The following is a 23,254-nucleotide window of genomic DNA, read 5'->3' as shown; positions in this document are numbered from 1 at the left end:
GACACGACTGAGCACCAAGTGAAAGAAAGCTCCTTTCCTTGTCATACCTGGTCTTGAAGTGGGAAATGGCTGAGTTTTGTGCAACCTGTGCCGTTGATGCTATCAGGGAGTGGAGGGCCTATTTCAAGTGTGGAAGTGGGAGTCGGTCTCTGTGATGCTGGTGGGCAGATGCTTATCCGGTGGCTGCAGCCATTGCTTCCCTCCAGGTCTGAGACCTAGCTGACCTGGCCCAGCAATGTCTTCTGACCTAGATTTTCTAGAAACTGTAAGATCCAGGAAATTATGAGTTTGGCATTATTTATTGAACATTTGGCATTATTATTCTAATTCTGATGGAAAATAATTTTAAAAATAAGAATTTTTATCACAATTTGGCCTTCTCAATCTGATCCTTCCTCTCTTCTTCCCCCTTCCTCTTTCCCTCCCTCCTTCTCTCTACCTCTCCCCTTCTTTCCTTTCTTGTTTTCCTTTCAGAATGTGGCCATGCACACATAACACAAATGAAGGAAAGTAAAGGTTGAGAGAGATTAGTTTATTCCCAAGTACAGTTCTATCAAGCTTAAATATCAATAAGACCAGGGTTAAACTAGGTGATCCTTGTGCATATTTTTACCACAGGTATCCTAGGTCTCTTTTTCAGAACAGTTTACAAGCATTTAGGGCTAGCTAGACACCTTTAGGAGTCAAGGTCTCCAGCTGTATTAAGCTTTAGGTATGTGACAAAAATTACTGAGGGCTTACAGAGTGCTAATCACTGTACAGATATGAACTCATTAATCTGCCTAACAACTCTAGGAATTATTATTGTCATCATCCTCATATCACAGATGGAGAGACAGAAACACAGCCAGGTTAAGGGGCAATGCCAGGACTGAACTCAAGCACTGGATCTGGGGGCCGTGTTTTCAACTGCTAATCTGCTGTCTCTTGTTACTGTACTGTGTGCAGACAGGGGCCCAGGGGACAGAAGCTGGAGAGGTGGGCATCTCTGTGCTAAGCAGGTAACCACTGCTCTAGAAATCTTACTCTCAGCTTCAAAACCAGGTTCCCTGTCAATAACATGTCTATTAATAGAAGCTTTTCTGATCATTGAAAGTAAGTTATGGGAAATATAATGCATAACCCTGGTATTTACTGCTTCAGGAACACAGGAGACATAATGAAGGAGGGAAGGTTGTAATTGTAGAAAAACATCAATTCTAGGAACAGAAATCAGTGGCAGCCAGAGACGTTCTCCCCAGGTTTCCGGCCCTGCTGGTGGCCCCTCCACCAGGCTCCATAGAGGCAGGAACCCCCCAGAGGAGGAAAGGGGCCTGTTATAGGAGTCATCAACCTGTCACCACGGCTAGGGTGAATATGGCTTCTGAGTTGAGGGGAGGGGGTGGAGGCTTAGTCTTTAGCACCACCAGCTGCAGAGAAAGCGGGGAGGGCGCTGTGAGGTGGGGGTTGGGAGGAAGAGGCTAGAGGTGGTGCAGGCCTTCTCTACCTACTGCCCTGCCCCACAACAGACATTTATTGGGCTGGCAAGTCTCCGTGCTAGGCACCAACTTGGCATTTTGATACTCATCCTCCAACAGCCTTAATAATCTGTAAGTGTGTGCATGTGTGAGTTTGTGAGAGAAAGGTGGGGTGACACAGCTACATAAATGTTCACACTGAAGGTTGAGATAAAGACCCAGGGACAGCATGCCTAGTGTGCTGAGAGGTATGGGGGAGTGAAGGCTGGGGCAGGCAGCAAGGAGGCTGAATACTTGTGCCAGGCCTAGAGAGTGTCTCTGATCCAGGACAGGCAGAGAGAGAGGTTTTTGGGAACAAGCACAAAGGGCAGTTTGGCTCAGGTTGGGGAGGCTAAGGAAGTATTGTCCAGTACCCACTACCTGCTAAATGCCGTGATTTGCAGGGGTATCTCATTTCACTCCCATGCCCAACCCCCATGAATTGGACAGGGGGTCCAATCTTACAGATGAGAAAAGTGAGGCAGAAGGTCCATGACTCGTGCTAGGTCCCAGGGCTGGATGGCCAAGGCCAGGATCTGTGTGACCCAGGAGACCCTGTCTCAGCCACCCTGAGCCAGGTCCATAGGCTTGTGTAGTTAAGTCGTGGTCAAGGGGAGCCCAAGTGGGAGGTTTTTGTTTGAGGTCTAAGAAAAAGCTGTGTTGTTCTTACATTTCTGTATTTTCCTACTGCTGCCATCACATCCAATGGATGATATCCAATAGTTCTGGGAAGCTGGGGCTTTTTTTCCCGAGGCTGGTCACAGTAGTTCAGAGAAGGGGACCAGGGTGCGGAGAGCGCGAAGGTGTGGGCGGACGGACCGGCGCGGCCTGCAGGACCGCGGGCCCGGCGAGCGACCGCGGGAACGCGGAGCCGGGGGAGCCCCCGCGGGCCGGGCCGAGCGCAGCGATGCCTCCTTCCGTCCGCTCCGGTCGCGTCCTGGGAGCTCGCTCGCTGCTGCGGGCTGGAGAGCCGCCTCCGGCCGCCCGGCTTCTTCCGGCCAGCCTCGCTCGGGACTGTGGCGGGACCCCGCCCGCGCGGCGGCGAAATCGAAATGGGGCGGTGATCCACCCTCTTCCGGCTCGGCGTCAGGAACCGAGGCTCCCGGCCCCGCGACTTAACCGTGTGACCGGGCCAAGATCCTGGAACGTCTTCCAACCTGTGAAGAAAGGTTAATAATGACGACAGTATCAACAGTATCCTACGAGTCTGCTTACCCCACGTGATGGGATCGAACGCGATCCTTTATTCAATGAACACAAACGCGATGTCCACCTACTATGTAACAGGCACTATGCTGGGCTCCTTTCATTCTAAACTATTTTTCATCTGTACCTTTTCGGATAAGTTATATTGAAATACTACGTACAAAAAAGTGCATAGTATCACAAAGTACCTGTGTAACCTGCAAGAGATCAAGAAACAGATGTAGTACCTTACTACCCTCCCCGCCCCGTCACTATCCTGACATCTAACACTAACAAATAGTTATTTTCATTTGACGAATAAATGATACTGTTAAAGGACACTGCACACAGGCAGTAAAATGCTATCATCGCCAAAGTTAGGTGCTATTGAGCTGAAGTGGCATTTTTCTGAGCACCTGTCTCTCCTGGATCTTTCCAATGGGCTGGAAGACTTGTTTTCTCATCCCCAGAACACCTAGGCACCCTCTTGTGGTCTCTGGGATTCTTTCATGCAATAAGGGGCTTGGTTTCCATTCTGACGGCCCTTCCTTCTGCAGCTAATGAGGGTGGCGTGGGTTTATCTCAGAAACGATAGGACAGATTTGGAGCATGGCTTGTTGTAGTATTTATTAACACAGCAAATATTATTAGTGTATTCATAATAACAACACATTTTTGAAGGTGAATGTCACCAGCCTGAGGCTCATCACAGAATGTCAACTAGGTTTTACTGCCTTAAACAACTGGAGATGTCTTTAGAAATCTTTAGACAAGGGTGTTTAGACAAGTGTGGCAGCAGAAATTTCCTATTAAAGAGTTTTCTCCAGTACCACTGGGTAGTGGATGGACCAGTATTGAAATAGTCCGTCTTGAGTGTTAGAGTATGCTGCTATGAGTTCCAGTCTAAATATTGTTAACAGTAGGAGTCACGGGGTCTCTAAGCCCGCCCCACCATGTTCCTTTCCTGTTAGACAGGGTGATGGGTAAAGGTTTAGTTTCCCTCTCCAGGCTGCCTGAGGATGCACTAGGACAGTGCCAGGAGCAACGTCTTTAGATATCAGAAATCTTGATCCAGCCAAACTGAGTCCTTTATGCTACCAGCTTTTTCCCAAGGGAGCTAAACATTCTCCAAACAGGGCCGCATCAGGGATGGAGAATATGATGGAGAACAAACTCCTTATATATGAATGGAGATTTATAACTGAGGAAGCCCTGGCCATTTCTCTCTTTGGTGGGGTTTATATGAATATTTCCTTGAATTTTGTTTTTGTGATGATAGAAAGGTATGCAATTTCAAAATTGTTAATTTTGAAGGTGACTCTGGCTTTCATTCTGGTGTCAGATAGATTTAGGTTTAAGTCCCCACCCTACTGCCTACTTGATTTGTGACCTTAGATTAACCTGCTCACAATTCTAAAATAGTTTCATCAACTCAAAAATGAATATGATGTTACCCAGATAACCCATAAGGCTGTTGTAAGGTTTAAGTTTTGTGATGCAGATAAAGCAGTTAGCTCAGTGCCTAGAATAATATAGGTGTAATAGTAATTTTAGTTATATAATATCAATATTGCTATATAATGTAATTCTCATAGACATGGTAGAAATCATTCTAATTTTATAAGCAATAAAATAGGAAATATTGAGCCACTAACATATGCTACATCATGGATGAACCTTGAAAAGGTAAATTTTTAGTGACAGAAGGTGGATTAGTGGGTGCCTCAAGCTGGAGGGAAGTAAGATTAACTGTAGGTCATGAGGGATCCTGGCAGGGCCAGGGGGATGAAAATGTTCGAAAAATGATTTATTGTGATGGTCGCACCACACAGTAGAGTTACTAAAAATCATGGAATCATACACCTGAAATGGATGAGTTTAATAACATATAAAATACACGTCAGAAAAGTTTTCTTAAAAACTCAGAGACTATCACAGAGAGGAAGAACAGAATACAGGTTTCCAATTAGGTGTTCTGTGAAAGTGAAAGAAGCTTAGTCATGTCCAACTCTTTGTGACCCCACAAACTATACAATCCATGGAATTCTCCAGGCCAGAATACTGGAGTGGGTAGCTATTCCCTTCTCTAGTGGATCTTCCTAAACCAGGAATCAAACCAGGGTTTCCTGCATTGCAGGCAGATTTGGTATTTGCCTCCCATTGAGTAGGAGAGAGAAGGAAAAGAGAAGGAGAAGCTATTGTTAGAATCTCCATGAAATCAGGGATGGAGCTAACCAAGACAATTAAAAGAATGTGGAGATGGCAGTGTCTTAAGGAGGGGAGAATGAAGCATAAGCTTTCCTAGGGGATATAAGAATAGGCAACAGTTGTGGGTAACTTTTATTAAACTCAGTATTCTAGCAAGCATTATATTCTAAAGCTATATTCTCAGTATTCTAAAGAGCTTAGTGTTCTAAAATCTTTATATATATGTATACACACACACACACACACACATATATATATAACCTTGTTTAAGCTGCATAACACCGTAAAATGGGTAATGTTATTATGTCCATTTTTGAGGTGATGAACTTGAAACCCAGAGAAGTTAAATAACTTGACCAAAGTCATAAGTTAATATATGGCAGAGTCAGGATTAGAACCGGGGTAGTTTGTTCTAGAACACCTGCCTTTTATACTGATGCTATTAATGCATATGAAAAGGAGGAGAAAGATAACAGGGGTCTGAGCAAAAATCTTGACTTATGTGTGTGAGTGTATGATTTTGGTATATTCTGAGATTTTTGCCTCAGGAAATATGATGTTGTTTTGTGTGTAACTACGAATCACAACAGACATCTTGATAGGGGTGGATGCTCTTGGCTTGTTGTTGCTGAGTGCCATTTTTCTATATGAATCTTTTAAAAGGCCAGACAATCCCTGCATTTCTGCATGTTTTAAGTGTGGCCATGCTTATTTCCCATAATATGAATGGAGCTCATGTTTCTGGGACAATGTTCAGATTGATTTAAACAATCCCAGAGTCAAATACCCCTCTCCCAGCTCTTTCACAGTATCCTTCCTTCAGCCAAGAGTGCCCTGCCTGCTCCAAATCTTGTCCCTGGAAATCCTATTCAACTTTCTAAGATTATTTCCTCTAGAAATTATGAAGGCTTTATGGATTAAAAAAAAATTTTTTTTAAACCACTTAAAGATCTACTTTTATGGTTTACTGTATTGAGAGAGAATATGTGCTGCTAGAAGACAAAATTACACAGAACTTGAGAAGTAAGGAGGATTAAAAACTTCATTGCTTTCAAGGGTCAAAAAATACTATACCTAATATTTTCATTTGAATAGATTAAGTGGAAATAATATTCTCATTTCTTTTATTCTTGCAGTTGAAAGGGGTTAAAAATTATTTGCACATATGAAACAAGCAGTTTATAAGTTATAATGAAAGGAATGCAATTTTCTTGGATACTCTACAGGGAGGAGAAGAGGCTGAAGGGAAAAATAACACTAATGAAACAATCAGTAATGAAAAGTGATAACAATCTGGCGGTCTGGAAATGAGGAAAGTCTATGATTTTTAAAAATACCTTTGTTATTTTTTGAGCATGGGAAATGCAAAACTAATGCATGCTTATGTAAAAAGAAATCAAAATTTGAAGAAATATGTAATGTGGTAAGTTAATGCCTCCACTCATCATACCTCAAAGCTAAACAATGTCTAGATGTATGTGCATATAAAATATACATATGCTTCCTATATAATCATCTATAAGAAACCAATAATCACATCTGATTGAGTTGCAGAATTTACTTAAAATTTCTTTCTGCACCTTAACAAAGGAGTAATCATACCATGTCATTTTTTAACAACTTATTATTTTTTCATTTAATGTAAATTTAGACCCATTTGCCTGTGAACTCACACTTTTATATATAGAGTTTTTCCATTACTTGTTGAATCAGTTTATATGTAGTTGGATGGTTAGGTTGTTTCCACTTTTTCATTATCACTAAAGTGATGCAATAAATATTTTTGAGTGCATTGTGTAGGAAAATTTTCAGGAAGTGAGACTGTGGAGACAAGAGGAGTAATAACTACACTCACAGCTATCAAAATTACCTCGAAAGAGGTTTTAAATGTTTGTATATTTATTTTTATGTTTCGCCAGTAGTGTGAGGGTGAGTGTCCTTGTACGCTGTTGTCAGTCTTCAAAGTTCTTTTGCACAAACTGAATCAGTAGAAAAATAGGTTTTTGTGTTTGAACTTGACAGAGCTCCGCCTCTGTAAAGGGCAGGCTGGAGTAGGTGAGGAGCCTGGAAAGAACATCACCTCTGGGTGCACTGGGGTGTATCCAGAGGAGGGGCCCCGGGAGTCATGGTTCTGCCTGGGGAACCGTGTTCTGGGGAGTTCTGCTCCCCACAACTAGAGGGGTGGGACCCGGCTGCTTGGAGCCGAGGCTTTCTGGCAGATGGAGAATCCCTGTTGAAACCGGCAGGAATGTGCTTGCCCAGCCCACTGTTGCTCCAGGGTCGAATTTCCTTCCGACAAATACGTGGCGTCGATTTGGGGGTTCCTTGGCCGCTTGGCCCCTTCCCCACCATCTGCAGCCCGCCGGCGCCAGGATGCTGCTTCCCGGGGGTTCTCGGTGGGAGCTGCGGTGCCCACCCCGTGCCAACCTGCCCCTAGCCGCGAGTCGCTGAGTGGTGGGCTGCGCGAGCCCAGCACCTGCCCCAGGCATTGCTGGCACCAAGCCGTGCGTCTCCGCGGTGACCGGACCCTGGAGGCCTGGTACCTGCAGGCCAAGGGTCATTTCTTGCCCCCTACATCCTCTTTCCAACCACTACTGGCAGACCACCGGGGTTGGAAGCAAACAGGCCCAGGCTGACCCAGATCACTGCAGGTGCACCAGGGAACCAGGCTAAGGTAGGAGCTCAGGCCAGACTAGCCGGCTCAGTCTTGGCCAACATGGCCACGTTCTCCACATGGGGGACCCTCCATCAACTGGGCTACCAGCCAGGTCCCCACCTAATCAGTTTCTTTCTCCAGTCAGTGGAATGCAGAAGTCCCCCCAACTGGACTAGTAGGGAACTTCTGCCCTAGAGTCATCAGCTAGTACAGACTTTTATAACAATTCGAATTAGCTGCCAACATGTAAAAACATTTGCAAATGAAATATTTGGCAACACTATTAGCTGATGCTAATCTGGCATCCCAGTCTCTGACATCCTCAATTTCTTAATATGACCAAGCCAGCTCTCTCACTGCTACTACCAGGCATGGTGTGTGACTCCTGCTGGGGTTACAGAATGTTGTGGTTGGGACACTCTAAATACAAATCCCTTCAGCTTCCTCTGATACACAGTGCTGTGAATTTGTCAAGGTCACCAGTGTGTGGCAGAGTTGGGACTGTGCTCTATTTACTGACAAAGGTCCAGAAGAGTGAAGTGACCTGTCCAAGGTCACCCAGCCAGGCTATGGCAGGGGCAGTACTAGAGTCCATTTCCCTGACCACTGGCCCATTCTCTTGACGTCAGTACCACATAGTCATAGATCAAAGACGCTGCACATGACCCTGACCTGGGCTCTTGGCTTTTGACCTTGTCATTGGTTAGATTCTATCCTATAGGCATAGATGGAAACAAAGTTTCCCTTGCTACCATCTACGCCTATAGAATGGAGACAATCCCTAATGGCTGGCATGTGTCTTATTTCCACCTTTCAGGGGCTGGATTCTTGTCTAAGAAACATCACAGACCCATGGGCAGCTTTTCCTCATCCTGGTGCACAGGTCTGAAAACAGACCTGGCCGGTACTACAGCGATTCTACTTGAATGTGCTAATCTGATCCCACTAGAAATCCACTGTCTAGCCATCAGGGGGATTTTCCCAGACCTTTAAACTCGCCACCTACAGAGTGGATGAAAACAGCAAAAGCAAGAGCCACGTTATATGGCCAGCCCTGTCACGATTCTGCGTTCTGTCCCCCATTTTTCACCAGGGAGCCAGGAAGAATTGGTCTCACAGTGGTGAGGCTCCCTATCATAAAACGAACATAGGGAAACATGGTGGGTGAAAAGGGAATTGTTACAGTTAATAAATAACTGATGTGGAAAAGGAGAAAGACTTCTGAAATGGTTTCTTATTTTACTTAAAAGCACTTCCCACCCAAGACTAAAGCACATAAAATAAGCCAGAGACCCTGATGTCCCTCCATCAAGGATATAAAAATTTGAGGCATTTATGTTAAGTTAGCATATGGAGTATCTATCGGTAACTATGTTAGCTCTTCAAACATATCCTCTTACCTCCTTAGCAGAAAGTGAACAGCTTTTTACAAAACCTACATTTTTGCATGGGAGAGTCTCAGTTTGGATTTGAAATCACTCACTCTATATGAAATTACCACCCCATTTTAATAAGGTCCAAGATGTTTAATAGCTCACTTAAGGTTTCACAGCAAATTGAGAACAGAAATAGAAATAGAAGGATTGGCTATTTTTCTCAATTGGTCTCCTGAGAATGGCTTGTTCATTTTCATTCTGTCTCCAGAGAAACTTCTCATTTGCCATCTTCACAATCCCTCTATAATATCTCACTTAGTTATCACGGTGTGGGTAAAATTATTTTTTTTTAAGTGGCATATTGTACATGTAAAAATAATTAGGCCTCTGTAATACTCTAGCAATTTTTTCTTTGGTTCAGCTGCTTGCCTGGAAAAAGGTTTAGGGTAGCCTGAAGCTCTCTGAAGATGTTTTATAATTTTTCAGTGGAAAATCTCTCACACACATGCATACATCCACACCCTTTATCACAACTCTGAAACCTTGGGAAATCTACATTTTCTTATAGGTCTCTCCTTTCTTTCTCTCTCTCCACCTCCCTCCCTCCCCTTTCTTACTCTCTCTTTTTAATTTGGAAAACAGAATTCCTTCATTTCCCATTCTCCTGGTGTGGTGCTCCATGATGTCAGAGATCCAGGCTTCTTCCACCTCGTTGCTCTGCCATGTGAAGGTCTGGGATCTCCGTAGACAAGCTCCAGGCAGGACAAAGAAACAGTAAACATGACTGTGTAAGGGTTTATACACTTCTGTCTTTTAGCGATAGTGCCTGGAAGTTGCCACATAACATTCTGCTGACATCACTGGGTCAGAATTTACTGGAGGCAGGGCAATGTGGTCTGTAGATGTGAAAGCTATGTGCATTGCTGAATTATGGAACTCTTTCATGATGAAAGAAGGGGAGAAAGTTAGCAGTCTCTGTCACAGTCACTCTGTAACTGAGTGTTATCCTCTGTAAGAGGATATGGCACACAGCACGTCCATGTGTGCTAAGTCACTTCAGTTGTCTCCGACTCTGCGACCCTATGAACTATAGCCCACCAGGCTCCTCTGTCCATGGGATTCTCCAGTTAAGAGTACTGGAGTGGGTTGCCATTCCCTCTTCCAAGGAATCCTCCAGACCCAGGGGTCAAACCTGCGTCTTTCATGTCTCCTGCTTTGGCAGGCAGGTACTTTACCACTAGTACCACCTGGGAACCCCCAGGGTGCACAGTAGGACCCCAGCAAATATTTTTTAGATTGAGTTTATCTTTTGAGGATTTCGGAGACATTCACCAGGAAGACTAATAACACTGGAACCTTCTGCTGGGCATAGGGACAAAAAATTGGGAGTGGAAGCTGATGAAGGGGACTTAAATAGTTTTGCTTAACAAATTGGCCGCCCTTAAGCCAGCCAGCTGGAGAAAGGAGAAATCTTTGTAATGTACTTCCCCCACCTTCCAACATCCACTGAAAACATTGCCCAACATGGCAGCCTCCTTGCATTTCTTATACTATCCACCTCCCACAGATATCAAAGAAAGTCCCATGCCACCAAAACTCTATCTCTTCCCTCAAAATAGAAGAGAGACTGTCAGGAGTAGTTCTCATTTAGCAATTTATTTTTTTAATATGTATTTTTATTTATTTATTTGGCCGCACAGGGTCTTAGTTGTGGCATGTGGGATCTACCCCAACCAGGGATCAAACCCAGGCCCCAGCATTGAGAGATCAGAGTTTTAGCCACTGGACTACTAGGGGAGCCCCTCATTTAGCAATTTATTATATTTGCAGCATTAAGCTAGTGACATTACTGTAAGGCACTGGGTGCAGAACTTCTCAAGGAGACAATGTGAAGGAAGTGAAAGGTCTTGGAAATCCACTTATGTCCTGCTCTCATTTCCTCAATCCTGCTTCTAAGCCTGCCCCTCCCCTGCCCCAGCCTTCCTCTCACCTACTCTCAGAACACTGGTAAAGTGTTGTTGGGTCTCTAAGGACTGAGAGGTGATGGCTTAAAATGGGACTCCTCCCAGAGGGTGTGCTCCTTAATAAGCAGAAGAAAATCTTTATGAGTCCAAAGATTAAGAGCTAAAATGGCAGGCAATAGGACTCTATCTGGGCTAGTAACTGCAGGAAGATGACCAGGCAGCTACTGTTTATCCCCATTTTATAGGGAAGCTCCTGAAGGTTAAGCAATTTGTCCTAGCCCACTAGTGGTGGAGCCAGAACTGAACCCTATGTCTCTCTAGCTCTGATTGTAAGTGGCTGCCCACTGGTATATCTGCCCCAGGCGTGGAGCACTTGCTTCACTCATCTTTCTTTCATTGCACAAACTTACAAAACTCCCTTGGGCTTATAGTCAGGGAAGTAACACATCACAGTAGTAACAGCTAAATTGAAACTTACTACAAGCTAAATACTCTTCTAAGTTCTATATAAATAAAAATAACTCATTTTATCTTCATATGACTCCATTTTATATATGAAGAAACCGAGGCTCTAAGAAGTTAAGTAACTTGCCCAACATTACTCAATGCTATAGTGAATGTCAGAACTGGAATCAGAACCCAAGCTGTCTAACCTGAGTTTGGGCACTTAAGTTTTAGGCTAAATTACCACTATAGTTAAGAGGGCAATAGTGGTTCCCTGTTTTTATTTATGTATTATCTGCCTATACCTTTAAACTACCATAAAGGGGAAATTCCATCATCACACTAGGCATGTCTTGATTTTTCTTCTCCCTATCCAAGTTCCCAGTGAATGGAGTTATAGAAAGGACTCAGGAACCTGGATGCCATGTTACTGCAAAGATGGTACCAACCAAACAGTTTCTTTACTTCAGTTACACATTTACCATCTCCATATTTGTTTGAACTCCAACAAGTGCATGAATGCACCTTAGTTTTGCTGTGTAATTTTTTCTGGGAAATGTTAGCCATCATGCGAGGAGAAGGGCGTATCATACAGTGGTTCTCTGGGCACCATTCCCCTTTACTTCACATTCACTGCTGGTTCTCATTCACCAGGAGTATAATGTTGAGTAAGGAGAATCAGAAACATAGGGTGAAATAAGGGCACTTCCCTGGTAGCTCAGCTGGTAAGGAATCCACCCACAATTCGGGAGACCTGGGTTCGATCCCCGGGTTGGGAAGATCCCCTGGAAGAGGGCATAGCATCTCACTCCAGTATTCTTGCCTTGAGAATCCCCATGGACAGAGGAGCCTGGCAGGCTACAGTCCATGGAGTCATAAAGAGTCTGATATGACTGAATGACTAAGCATTACATCGCAGGGACACTGAAGTGAGTATCCACCATAGGCCAGACACTGTGCTAGGCCCTTTCCACTTGGCATCTCATTAAATCTTCAGGACAGCTCCATGAGGCAGACCTCATGTCATCCCTTAGATCTAATGTCCTGCAACTTTGGTCTGCACAGGGTCATTGGAGTAAGTGCCAGAACTGAGGTTCAAGCTCAGGTTCATCTGGCTCCAAGTGCATGCTCTTACCTTGAAACCAAGTGTCTTTGCAGCACCAGAAGTCTTGGCTGGGTGAGTTTGAGAGCACTCCTCGACTACTGATTCTGTTCTCATAGAAGTTACAGGTCATCTTCTATCTTCCCAAAGGTCTCTGGGATCTCTCTTCCTCCTAGACTCAAACTTCAGGCCTCACTACACTCCTTCTTGCTCCTCTCCTGCTGGATCAGACTTCAAAATCTACATCCATAGTGAGAGTGAATTTATAGCTATTGGAAATAAAATTTGGTATCTGCAAATCTGGGTTTCCTCCCTGGCTCTCCCTTTGCTATCTGTGTGACCTCAGGCCAGTTGCTTAACCTCTTTATGCCTCAGTTTCCTCTTCTGTAAAATGGGGAGACCTATATGTTCCTCTGAGACTTGTTGTGAGGCTTGGATGAGAGCATGCATCATGTCCTTAGCTTAGAGGCTAAGTACACAGGCTTTTGTTCTTTTCATTGTATTGGGAAAAGATTAGGATTGTGATGAAAGTAAGATTCTAATAAAAGGAAAACTGGTCAATTTTTGGAGGTAGTCTGGCTCTTCAGTTGCGGATGGGCCATATTCAGGATTAAAGGTATAGTCTGAGTGTTGGCACTTGGGAAAGCATAAACCCCTGCCTCAGGCCTAAGATCAGGGCAGAGTTACATCCTGAGTATGGGTTTCTTTGGCCCTTTCCATGCCTATTTTTAAAACTGACCTTTCTTTCCTCTCCTAATTCTTTCCAAGAACAGTAAGGCTGACTCCAGAATAATTAGGAAAACATTCCAAAGTTGACATAATGCCAATAATGGAAGTTATGAAAGAACTTTAAGTCCATTATAACAAAACCATGCACTAACAGCACATTATATTTTGAATACTTATAAATTGTCAGTAGTACTTTACAATTGTCTGGCTTTCTTTTGAGTGTCTGTCTGTATTGCCAGGCTTTAAGGATGGGCAGGGACTAAGAATAATTCATTCATTCTGTAGAATTCTCTGCAAAATTGATGTGCTTGTCTGTGAAGTGCCTGAGACTTCACATGCTTATTGAGGCTCTGTGCCCTTGGTCAAGTCCTCTGAACTCTCTGGATCTTTGCTTCTTCAAATGGAAACTGAAAAGAACAACTCTGGCCTCTTTGATGTCATTAGAGAGCTGGGGAGGTGCAAACAAAATGCTGGACACAGAAGTCTTTCAAAGCAACCTAAACGAATAGATTAGTGTCAAGGATTAATATGATGATACATGTATGTGTGTCTAAAGTGAGAATGAAAGAAAAAAATCAGAAGCAAAACCGAAGAAGTCAAAAGGAGCAACCGTATCCCTTGCTTTGACATTCATTAACTGAGTGATTTGAGGGGAGGCACTTAACTTCCATGGGTCTCAGTTTCCTCATCTGTAAGATAGGAATTATAGCAAGAGCTGTTCTTCCTATTATACAGAATTATTGTCAAATGGGACTGTGGGTGTAAAAATGTTACCTAGATAAGAAAAGGCCGACCACCTGTTAATTGTTATTAATATTAGAAGTAGTAATGCCTGGTGAAGTTGCAGTATTCTTCACAGTCATCCAACTAGTTTAGTCTTCTTTGGAAATGAAATCTATCCGTTTAGATCCTAGGGCATGATCTGTTGGCTTCCACAGGCAGGGGTTGAATCCCATGAGTAGGAGACTGGCCTCTAGCATCACACTGTTGGATTTAGATCTCACCTCTGTCACTAACAGGATGTGTGATTTTGAGTAAGCATTTAACCCTTCTTAACCACAAGAGAAACTTGGTTTCTCTATCTTACCTCATGGAGTTACGAGGACTAAACAATATAATACATGTAAAGCATTTATAGTAGTACCCAGTAAACAAAGATATTTATGGCTATCTTTATTCTTGGTGGCACTCTGGCCTCATGATGCCTAATTTATAACATTAGTTGTATATTTAATTTATCAAATAATATCCCAGAGTATGTCTGATATTAGAAAAACCTGAATGAACAAGTGTTTGTATCTATAGTTAAATGGCTAGGCCTTTTGATTCCTACTAAAGCTGCTTGCTTTTAACCAGCTACCACAGCTGCCTAAATCACTGAGTCCCTGTCCATAGTCCTTGGGGGCATGGAAGATCTACTCTTCTCCACTCTAAAGCCAGCAAACCAATCACATCTCAAGGCCTTTGATTCCTTTCTGTGAAGGAAATGTCTGGGTAGGGCAAGATTTTCACTCTGCTCCAACTGTTGTACTTGCAGGGTAGTTTCTAATACACCAGTGAGTAAGGAATGTCCTTAGGCAATAGATGAATGAGATGAGAGAGGAGCTAAATTAAATAATGATATCGTTAGGTAGTAAGTTAGTGCACAAAGAGACACATGGAGGTGATAACGTGTAAAGAACAAGGGTGAATAAACATGAGTAAATGAGGCATAAAGCTCTGCACCAGAGGCTGAAAAACAAGTCAACTTACAAAAAGCTGTTCCAGGCAGAGTGAAGAATCATGGGAACTTAGAAACCAGGGTAATGGAATCCATAGGGCAGCAGTTCTTAAACTGGAGTGCGTACCAAAATCACTTGGAGGGCTTGTCAAAATGCAGATTGCTGCCCACCCACCCCCACCAGAGTTTCTGGTTCATTAAGTCTGGAGTGGGACGGATAATTTACATTTCTAACAAGTTCCCAGGTGATGCAGAGAGCACACTTTGAGAAGCACCTCGAAGGAAATCTGAAAAGACTTGCTGCCGGGAGAGTTACTGCTCAGAATCAAGTGAGGTTCAAAGAACCCCTTGAGGTCTGCGGAGACAGGGGTGTCCAAGGGGACCCCCTGGGCTTTCTGCACCACAACAAATTGGGTGGATTCTTGCTTTTGGGGTGTGATTTGCTCATACTGGCTGACCAGGGGAATCGATAAGACACTCTCACCTATGTGACCCTCCTTTAGGCAAGCTTCGACTGGTTGAAGGTAAATGTTCTCTGCCGGCTCTCAAAGGAGTGGGGAGGGTAGCATCTCAGAGCTGTTTGCTCTTTCCAGCCTCTCACGGTAATAACCGGTCCCTAGAAGACAAGACTAAGGGGCCGCGACCTGCCACCCATTCCTCCTGGGGTCCAGCTCGGAAGGTGGGCGCTTAGGGAGAGGGGAGACTCCCTACCGAGTGAAGGTGGGCTTCAGGGATGGGATTTGGGCTGCCGCCCACCGCAGAGTCGTGGGATCGGAGCCAGCGGAGATGCTGAAACGAGTCGCGACTTCCTCCTCTGGCGGTCGGCAGTGGGGGGCGCACCAAGACAGCAGTTCAGGAGCTGCGCTTTGTCACCGCGGCGGCCAGGGGAGGGAGCGGAGGAGGGCTCAGAAAAGGGTCAAGAGGACAGGACGGGGCGGTTGACCGGCTCTCCGGCCAGACTGGGACGTTCAAAGGACTGCGGGCCACACTTCGCACGGCCCTGCGGGGGAAAGGAAAGGACTGAGATTCCAGGCCTAGGCCCAGACTGCGCGGGCACTCCTATGCTGGGCCTTTGACACCCTGTTCTCCGCGGCGACATTCCTCCTGCTCTTCCTCCACTACAACAAACCCTTGATAGCCTGTACCCCACCCACGAAACTCAGCGCTGCAGGAAGTGGGCACCCTCACTGGCTCGCTGAAAGGTTTCTGAGCCGGGAACGCACAGTCCCTCCACGTCGCGGCGCCCTCCGGCCCTCCGGGTTCTTAGCCAACCTTTTCACTATGCGCCGCTCCTCTGAGACTTACGGTAACAGCTGAAGCTGGCTCAAGCTCCTTGCTCACCCTCTGCAGTGGCGGAAGCAGCATCCATCCATCCAGCCTGAGGAGGGTGGCCACTGCCGGGTCTTTCAGTCTTAGCCGAGGCACTGCAGTTGGTTTATCTGCGGTGTCAGGGGACGTAGTCCTCGGCCCTGGGGGTTCAGTGTTAACCTCACAAACAGAATCTTACGTTTGGCTGGACGACTTGGGTTAAAATCCCAGCTCCGGCCACTTCCCAGCTGAGTAACCCTGGGCGAGTTCCTCAACCTCTCTGAGATTCAGTTTTCCCTCTGCACATCCGGAGGAACTGTACCCCATCGGGACTCCCTAAAGCTCAGTTGGAGGAAGGGGCTAGCTTGGGTCGGGAGGGGCTCTATAAAACTCAGTCCCCTTAACTTCTCACACAAAGGTTTTTCCATTTCGGAGGGAGCGGCTTAGCCGACCCAACTGGTTGGACTTCCTCGCGTGCCGGCGGTTCCCCACCCCTCACCCGGGAGACCGGCTCCTCTGTTCGCATTCCGGCGCCACCGCGTCTCCTGGCCTGGCGAACCCGAGAAAGCGGAGAGGAAGGGGCTGCGGCCTCCTCCTTGTCCCGGGAACGGGCAGAGACAGGCAGTCAGTGAGCATACAGAAACAGAGACTCACAGGGAGACCCACAACGGGAGAGAGCGTTTAGGGCATTTAAGGCTAGTTAAATCGTAGAAGACAGATCCCACTGGGTAGTGACGCCACCAAGATAGGGGTCCTCCGGCTGGACCACCCAGATGGGTGCCTCAGTAGGCAGGCTCCCTCTACCAGCACCAGGGTGAGGGGTGGGTATGTTCCACTGCGGGGAGGAGGGGAGCTATCAGGCTCTTCTGGCCTTTGGACCGTCCAGAAAGTTTGGAAATGGTTTGTGCCCAGTCAAAATTTATTAAAAACAAAACTGAAGGACTACTATCCCCTCCCTCCTCCTCCCTAGAAGGGAAAACAAGCCATAATGGACTCCATAATAACCGTCCAGTTCCTTTCCCTGTGGGTCACCCTTATCCCAAGGGAAGGTCAGCCCAAATGAAGTCCTGCCTTTAACAACAGAAGCATTAGATCCACCATTCTCTCCACCCAGATGTCACCTCCCAGGTCTGGTTTTGAATGGAGGCCTATGCAGAGCCTGGAGGACGCGTGGGCAGGCTGAGCCAGTCCCTAAGGTTTTGGCCCTTGGGCCAGTCAATGCTGGAAGACAGTTTGACAGAGGTAGCTGCCATTTAAGGGAAAACATCTGGTAAAGCCATACCTCCTTATCAGAGGGATTAGGCAGTTGTGTCTGAAGTTTGGTGGCTCTATTTGGGTTGTAGAGGGCATGGGAAACTGAAGGCTAACTTCAGTGTCTCTGCGCATTTTTCTGGAGAGAGGTTTGCCAGATACGTGGAGGCCATAATGCCCTAGATGTTAAAACTGGCTAGGTAAGCCTGATGAGTTTTGCTGCTTTTCAGATAGTTGCTCAGGGCCTCAGTGGATTGTGATGGTTAGAGAAACCAGACTTTGTCTCTCAGGGTCTCCAGAATCACCTGCTGCAATGACATTCTTACTTGGAATTCAGGCCCTGAAGACTCTTCCCACCTGCAGTTTAGTCTCTCTTACCCCATACCATGAAGGGTGGCTCCAGCCTCTCTGTAGGTCATGCATAATCCCCACTCAGCCTCTGATTCCTTTCTTAAAAGAAGAAAGGAATTTCTTCTTTTTTCTTCTTTTCTTAAAAGAAGAAGTGGCCTTCTCTAGAACAAGTTTCCAAATGACTTTGGGCCATTTTATTCCTTACTTTTCTTCTTCATGCCTAAGATGAGTGGTTAGAGGTTAGTCGCCTACACCTCTCCCTGCTCCCACACCTACCCTACCCCAACACACGTTTTTCCTAGCCCCTGTGAATTCATCTTGGCAAAAGTCCACAAGTGGAGGTTTTGGAAGGAAAGGCTCAGAATATGATAGTCCCTAGCACTTTCTAATAGCTCAAATTGTTGTGAGTGTGGTCCTGAAGTTAGAGGGATGGGAGATGAGTCATTTATATATGAGCCTCCTCTCTGTGCTTCAGAAAGTAGGAGTGATTCACAAGATTTTCCTTAGCTTTGTTGTGACAATGAAAAGAGCTAATACAAGTGAAATGCTACAACAGTGACTGCTTTTATCATGTGGGGTTCCTAGACTTCCAGATGCAGTTTCTCTTTGCCCTCCTGGGAAATTATGGAGAAGCAGGGTGAGGACAGTTTAGATATGTGGGTCTTTGAGCCTCCTGATTCTGAGGGCAGGTGGATAACCTCTCTGTGAGGCCTCTGAACACAGCTTGACCCCAGAAAAGGGTGGGAGGTTGTGGAGGCTGCCTTATGGAGTGTTAAGGTACTGTCAGATGTTAAGTTATCCCTGCTTGCCAGGGAGGGACAAGGACTTGGAAGGAGCACTAGTCCAGGGCCCAGTGTTCAGCCAGGCCCTGGCCATGAGTCAAGACCACTGGTCACCCTATCTGTGTGGGAGAAAAGGCACTGCTGCTTGCTTTTAAAGGTTTAAGAGTCAAGGAGGAATGGGCATCAAAGCACTTTGTAATGAAAGCAAATTTCAGGACAGTAATGGTGAACTCCCCCGCCCCACATACCATCTCTGCTAGGATAGGGGAGGGGGCCTTTGGGTGCTTGGGTGTTGGAGAACTGTGACCAAAACATGGGCCCTTCCAGCTGGTAGCTTCAGGAAGAAGCAAGCCTTGGGCTTGGGGAGATCCTCCGGCTCCTCGATGGTTAGGTGGTGGGTATAGGTTGTAGGCTGTCCAGGGCTTGCTGCCACTGGGCTCAAGCCTATAGGAGCCAAAGGTTGACAGGTGTGGAAGCAAGAGTGACTGTGGGACTGCCTGGCTCCGAGAACATGAGGAGCAGGTGTCATGGGCCGGCGAAAACATCTGAAAACATCCAGTTTCCTGTACTGGGTGCCTGGCCATTGGCTCCAAGAGTACAGAGAGAAGGGGGTGCTTGCTCAGAGTTCCGGAAGCCACAGGTTCTGCCTGCCTGAAGGAAAAACTGTTTTGTGGCGCCCTCTGCAGGGCGGGCAATGGTGGGGAGAAGTGGGCAGGGCATGATCTGTCTCCTCATTCCCCAGAAAGGCCGACCGCTGGGCTTCTGAGATCCAGTTGACCTTGCTCCCTGAGGAGCACATCTTGCAGTGCCTCTGTGCTCTGGGTTCGGCAGCTGCCAGGGAGGAGATGGGAACCAACCACCAGAAGTCTCCTCACCTCCCACTATTACCGCGGTGGAGACCACCGCGCGGGGAAACTTCGATGGCCACAGCCCGCGCCTCGGCTTGGAAGGTGACTGAGGGCCCCAGATCACTGCCGCGGCAGCCCGGCGACGCTTACTGTTTAAAGGGAAGCTCCCTTTGCTCTGACACTTCACCAAAGTGAGAAGCAAAAACATTTTCTTGATTAAAATTCTGCCCACACTGAGGTAGCCAAATCACCTCCCGAACCCTACTCCTCTTCCCACGTCTCCGCGTCCCTTCCTTTCGCCCGGAACGCGTGCCTGCTGCCGGGAGACCCAGCATCCAGCTGGAGAAGGTACTCAGGGTCTCAGACTATCGCTCCGAGCGGGTCCGCTGGCCACTGAGGCGTTCCCTACCCCCTGCCTCAGCTCTCCGGAGCCGGGGTTTTCTCGGGAAGCGAAGAGGCTCCTGAGGATCGGCGCGTCTGGTGGCCCTGGCCCAGCTTCCGATTCCATTTAACACAACCCGCGCATCTTATCTCCGCGTCGCCTCCCCGGGGTTCCCACCCACCCCCTGCCCAGCCCAGCCCAGCCCAGCCCAGCCCAGCCAGGCGGAAGCGGGGCCGCGAGCTTTTGAAGTCCGGAGAATTTCAATCCCAGAGGAGCCGGCTGGACCTAAACCCCCGCCCCAGCGGGGGAGGGGACAGCAGGCCCGCAGACAGGAGGGTTGTCCCTCCCGCCGCGGGAGGTGAGAAGCGGTGGGGGCCCCGGCCGGACCCCACTAGGCTGCTATCACCCCCTCTCTTTTATGGGGTCGCCCAGGCCTCGGCGACGCGCGGGTTTTACTCCCTCTGTGAATTTACCTTTCTTCTGCCGCATAGGGACTAACCTCCATGATACAGTGATAACCACGCTATTACAGTGCCTCCCCGTAAACCAAAAACAAACACTCCCTCCCAACACCCCCCCAGAAAACCCCAACTAGAAACAGTGCTTTTATCGAGCCTCCTGTTTTCTTCTTCTTCCTGTTAAAAATTAGACCCCTCTTCATCTGATATTAATGAAAGATGCTTTTGGAAGAAGTGATATTTGGTTTAAAAAGGAAAAAAAAAATTTTCTCCTGCCATCGAGGTACGTTAGGCGTCTAAAGAAGGGGGAATTGAGACATTTTCAAAGAGTGGAGTCAGGAGTCAGGAGAGGGATGAAGGCGTCCCTGAAGCTTCAGATCCGAAGCCCAGAAGAGGCAGCCCCCTCTGGGAGAGGCTGAGCCCGGGGCTCGAGCCTCCTTCCTCCCGGGACACCAGGGGAAGTCCGGCTCGGATGGGCCGGGCCCAGGAAAGAGACGCAAGTGGCACCTCTTGATCTCTCAATCCTACTCCTCTTTCATCTCACACGGAAAACCCGGAGGAAAAGAGGATCAAACACAGAGCACTCCCATTGAATGCAAAGCTGGGGGCGGGGCGGGCAGCCAGGGGTCCCTCTGAGGACCCGGCCTCGCCGAGGTGAGCGCAGCGGGGGCGGGGGGGCTGCTGTGAGTTGGCCGAAGGCTGCGGAGCATAGAGGAAGGGAAGGGGGGGAGCGCCCCAGGCCCAGGGCTGGAAGGGCCCAGAAGAAGGTGAAGGATAGTGGCAGATCTAAACGCAGACGCTGGTGGCTCTACTTTGACAGGAAGGAAGGAGCAAGCCAGGTGTTCTCTCAGGCTCTGCCTACCAGCTAGAGAGGACAGGGCACCATGGAATCCTAGGATAACTCTCCGCCAGGGCAAAAGGCTCTGGACTCTGATCCGGATCACTCCTCTCACCTCTGAAATATTCTCCAGGACTTTGGGGCCGGCAGTGCTCAGCACCTGGTGACTCTGGGAGTCCCGGGGATTGGAAATGTTTATGAGAACCTTCCCTTCCAGTTCCCTCTGCACACCCGACCCCAAGGGGAGGTCAGTGAACAGTTCTTATCAAGTGGGGGGGGGGGGGGACATGTGGAAGGCAGAACTTGAGAAGGGAACTTCTGTCTTTCCTCGTTTCCTTCATCACCTCTGGAAGCCCACAGATAGGAAGATTGAGACAGGGGGGAAGAGTTGAGAAAAAGAAAAAGGAGGAGAAGAGAAAAAAGATAAAGTTAAAAATACTGAGTGATAGAGGGACTTTTCTTTCGAATTTCAGAAGTTGGGGCTTTGTCTTGGAACGTACAGAAGGAGGAGGGGCAAAGCAGCCTTTTGCAGCCATCAGCTTAGCGCTAGAAGCTCCTAGAAAGGGGCAGAGAAAGTCTAGTGGGAGCGGTTGCAGCGCAAAGAAGGGGCCTGCCTTCTAGCCTCAGCAAAATGAGAGACCCAGCCTGCCTACCTAGCCCCAACACACTCAAAACTGGCAAGGGGTCAGTTTCCTAATGGGTTCCACCTCCCCTGGAAGCAGACCTGAGAGGGAGCCTGTGGCTATTCCCAAAGACATTCGGCACTACTCACACACCCCCAGCCCTGCCCTGGAGGTCCCCCTCTGTCTTCGACAACTGATGAGAACTCCAGTCACTTGTACTTTCATGGCATTTTCGATGCCTTCTCTCTCTTCAATCCCAATGCCACCCACTTTTGGAGCAGGGGACCAAAACCCTGGGGCAGGGCACTAGGGACAGAGAGCCCCATTAGACAACCCTCTATGAACCCCAATGCCACGTGCTGGTCTTTCTCGACCCCTGCCCCAAATCTCTGGGTAAGAACAGCACCTTCTCCCAGCTAGGAGCCTTTGCCGCTGCCGCTGTGCGGGGCGCATTTGCCAGAGCTTCTTAACTCCCAAAAACCTGTTTCCGGGTAATTCGTTGACTCTGAACGAATACATTAAAATACGGGCAAGAAAAGAAACAAGGCCACCCTTAGAACCTCTTCCCCACTCTACATACCTGAAGTGCAGGCGAGGCCCCAGCAAATGGGAGATTTCTTCCTTGAATAGCCATCTGGAGGTCAAGCCAGGCTGTGGAAAGCTTAAGGTCACCTAGATGGGGAGAGGGGCAATGGGAGAAAAAAAAAAAACACGAACATTTGGAGTCAGCAGCCAAAGCCGTCTTTAAAGAAAAATATTAAGACATTTATCTCTTGCCCCTTGGGGAAGAAAAATGGCAAAGTTCTCTTTTGGTTCCTAGGAGGAAGGAAACAGCTGGGGGTAGGGGCTGGGAGGAGGTGGGAGGAAAGGAGATCTCAGGCTCAAGCTGTCCAGACAACTTGCGGGGGAGGGAATACGCTTTTCGGTAGCTTGTAATGAAAAAAAAAAAAAAAAAAGACTTAGGAGCCGCGGCTCGGTTAGCTCACCAGGGACAGACAGTTGTAATAATAAGAGAAGCGAGGCTTGTCAATCGGCCTTCACACTTTTAAAATGCAGTTATGGATTCTCTCATCAGTGTTAGAACAAGGCACCAAGTTAAGAAAACAAAAGCCCAAACAATAAAAAAAATTTATATATATCAAAAGCGTATTAAATTACCGAGTCCCGCAACCCCTGCGGAACTCGCCGCGTTAAGCTCCCTTTTCTTCCTGCGGAATTCCATTTGCATCCCCTGTGCCTGGGTGTCTCCCTCTCTCAGTGTGTGTGTCTCTCTGTTTTCACACTCTCCTCCCCATTCGAGCGAGGCCCACACCTGGCGCATCACTGCCGAGCCATTAGCTGCGGGTCTCCTTTCATCTTCGCTGTGGCAGACGTTTCTATTTATCCACTTGCGCTCACCGAGTGGCGTCACCAGCGGTACTGTAATGACGACTGCAGCAGGAGGATGACAGCTTAGAAAGAAGAGGGCAATGGGGCTTCCTCCCAGAGGCGGTGCGGCACAGAGGAGCGCTCGCATCACAAGGTGACCCCAGC

General features: G+C 47.3%; 1 protein-coding gene across 1 annotated transcript; it reads right to left on the bottom strand.

Annotated features, from left to right (window-relative positions):
- Positions 1–551: 551 nt before the first annotated feature.
- LOC112446393 (uncharacterized) lies at positions 552–23,237 on the bottom strand. The gene is made up of 3 exons (XM_024991093.2): positions 23,034–23,237; positions 22,302–22,393; positions 552–2,653 (listed from the first exon to the last, which is right to left on the bottom strand). The coding sequence occupies exons 1-3, from the start codon at positions 23,235–23,237 to the stop codon at positions 2,104–2,106; spliced, it is 846 nt and encodes a 281-aa protein (XP_024846861.1). The 3' UTR covers positions 552–2,103.
- Positions 23,238–23,254: the final 17 nt, after the last annotated feature.

The sequence above is a fragment of the Bos taurus genome, chromosome 4 (genome assembly GCF_002263795.3).
Source record: "Bos taurus isolate L1 Dominette 01449 registration number 42190680 breed Hereford chromosome 4, ARS-UCD2.0, whole genome shotgun sequence".
Classification (NCBI taxonomy): domain Eukaryota; kingdom Metazoa; phylum Chordata; class Mammalia; order Artiodactyla; family Bovidae; genus Bos; species Bos taurus.
Note: the sequence above shows the minus strand (reverse complement) of the source record. Positions and strands in the feature narration are given on the sequence as shown.

What these genes read in the sequence shown, in the direction of transcription:
- LOC112446393 (XM_024991093.2), bottom strand. Translation starts at nt 23,237, where the DNA reads ATGCGAGCGCTCCTCTGTGCCGCACCGCCTCTGGGAGGAAGCCCCATT. An exon ending in GCTCGGCAGTGATGCGCCAG is followed by an intron (nt 22,394 to 23,033) that starts GTGTGGGCCTCG and finishes CTCCCCATCTAG; the next exon opens with GTGACCTTAAGCTTTCCACA. An exon ending in GGGCCTCGCCTGCACTTCAG is followed by an intron (nt 2,654 to 22,301) that starts GTATGTAGAGTG and finishes CTTTCTTCACAG; the next exon opens with GTTGGAAGACGTTCCAGGAT.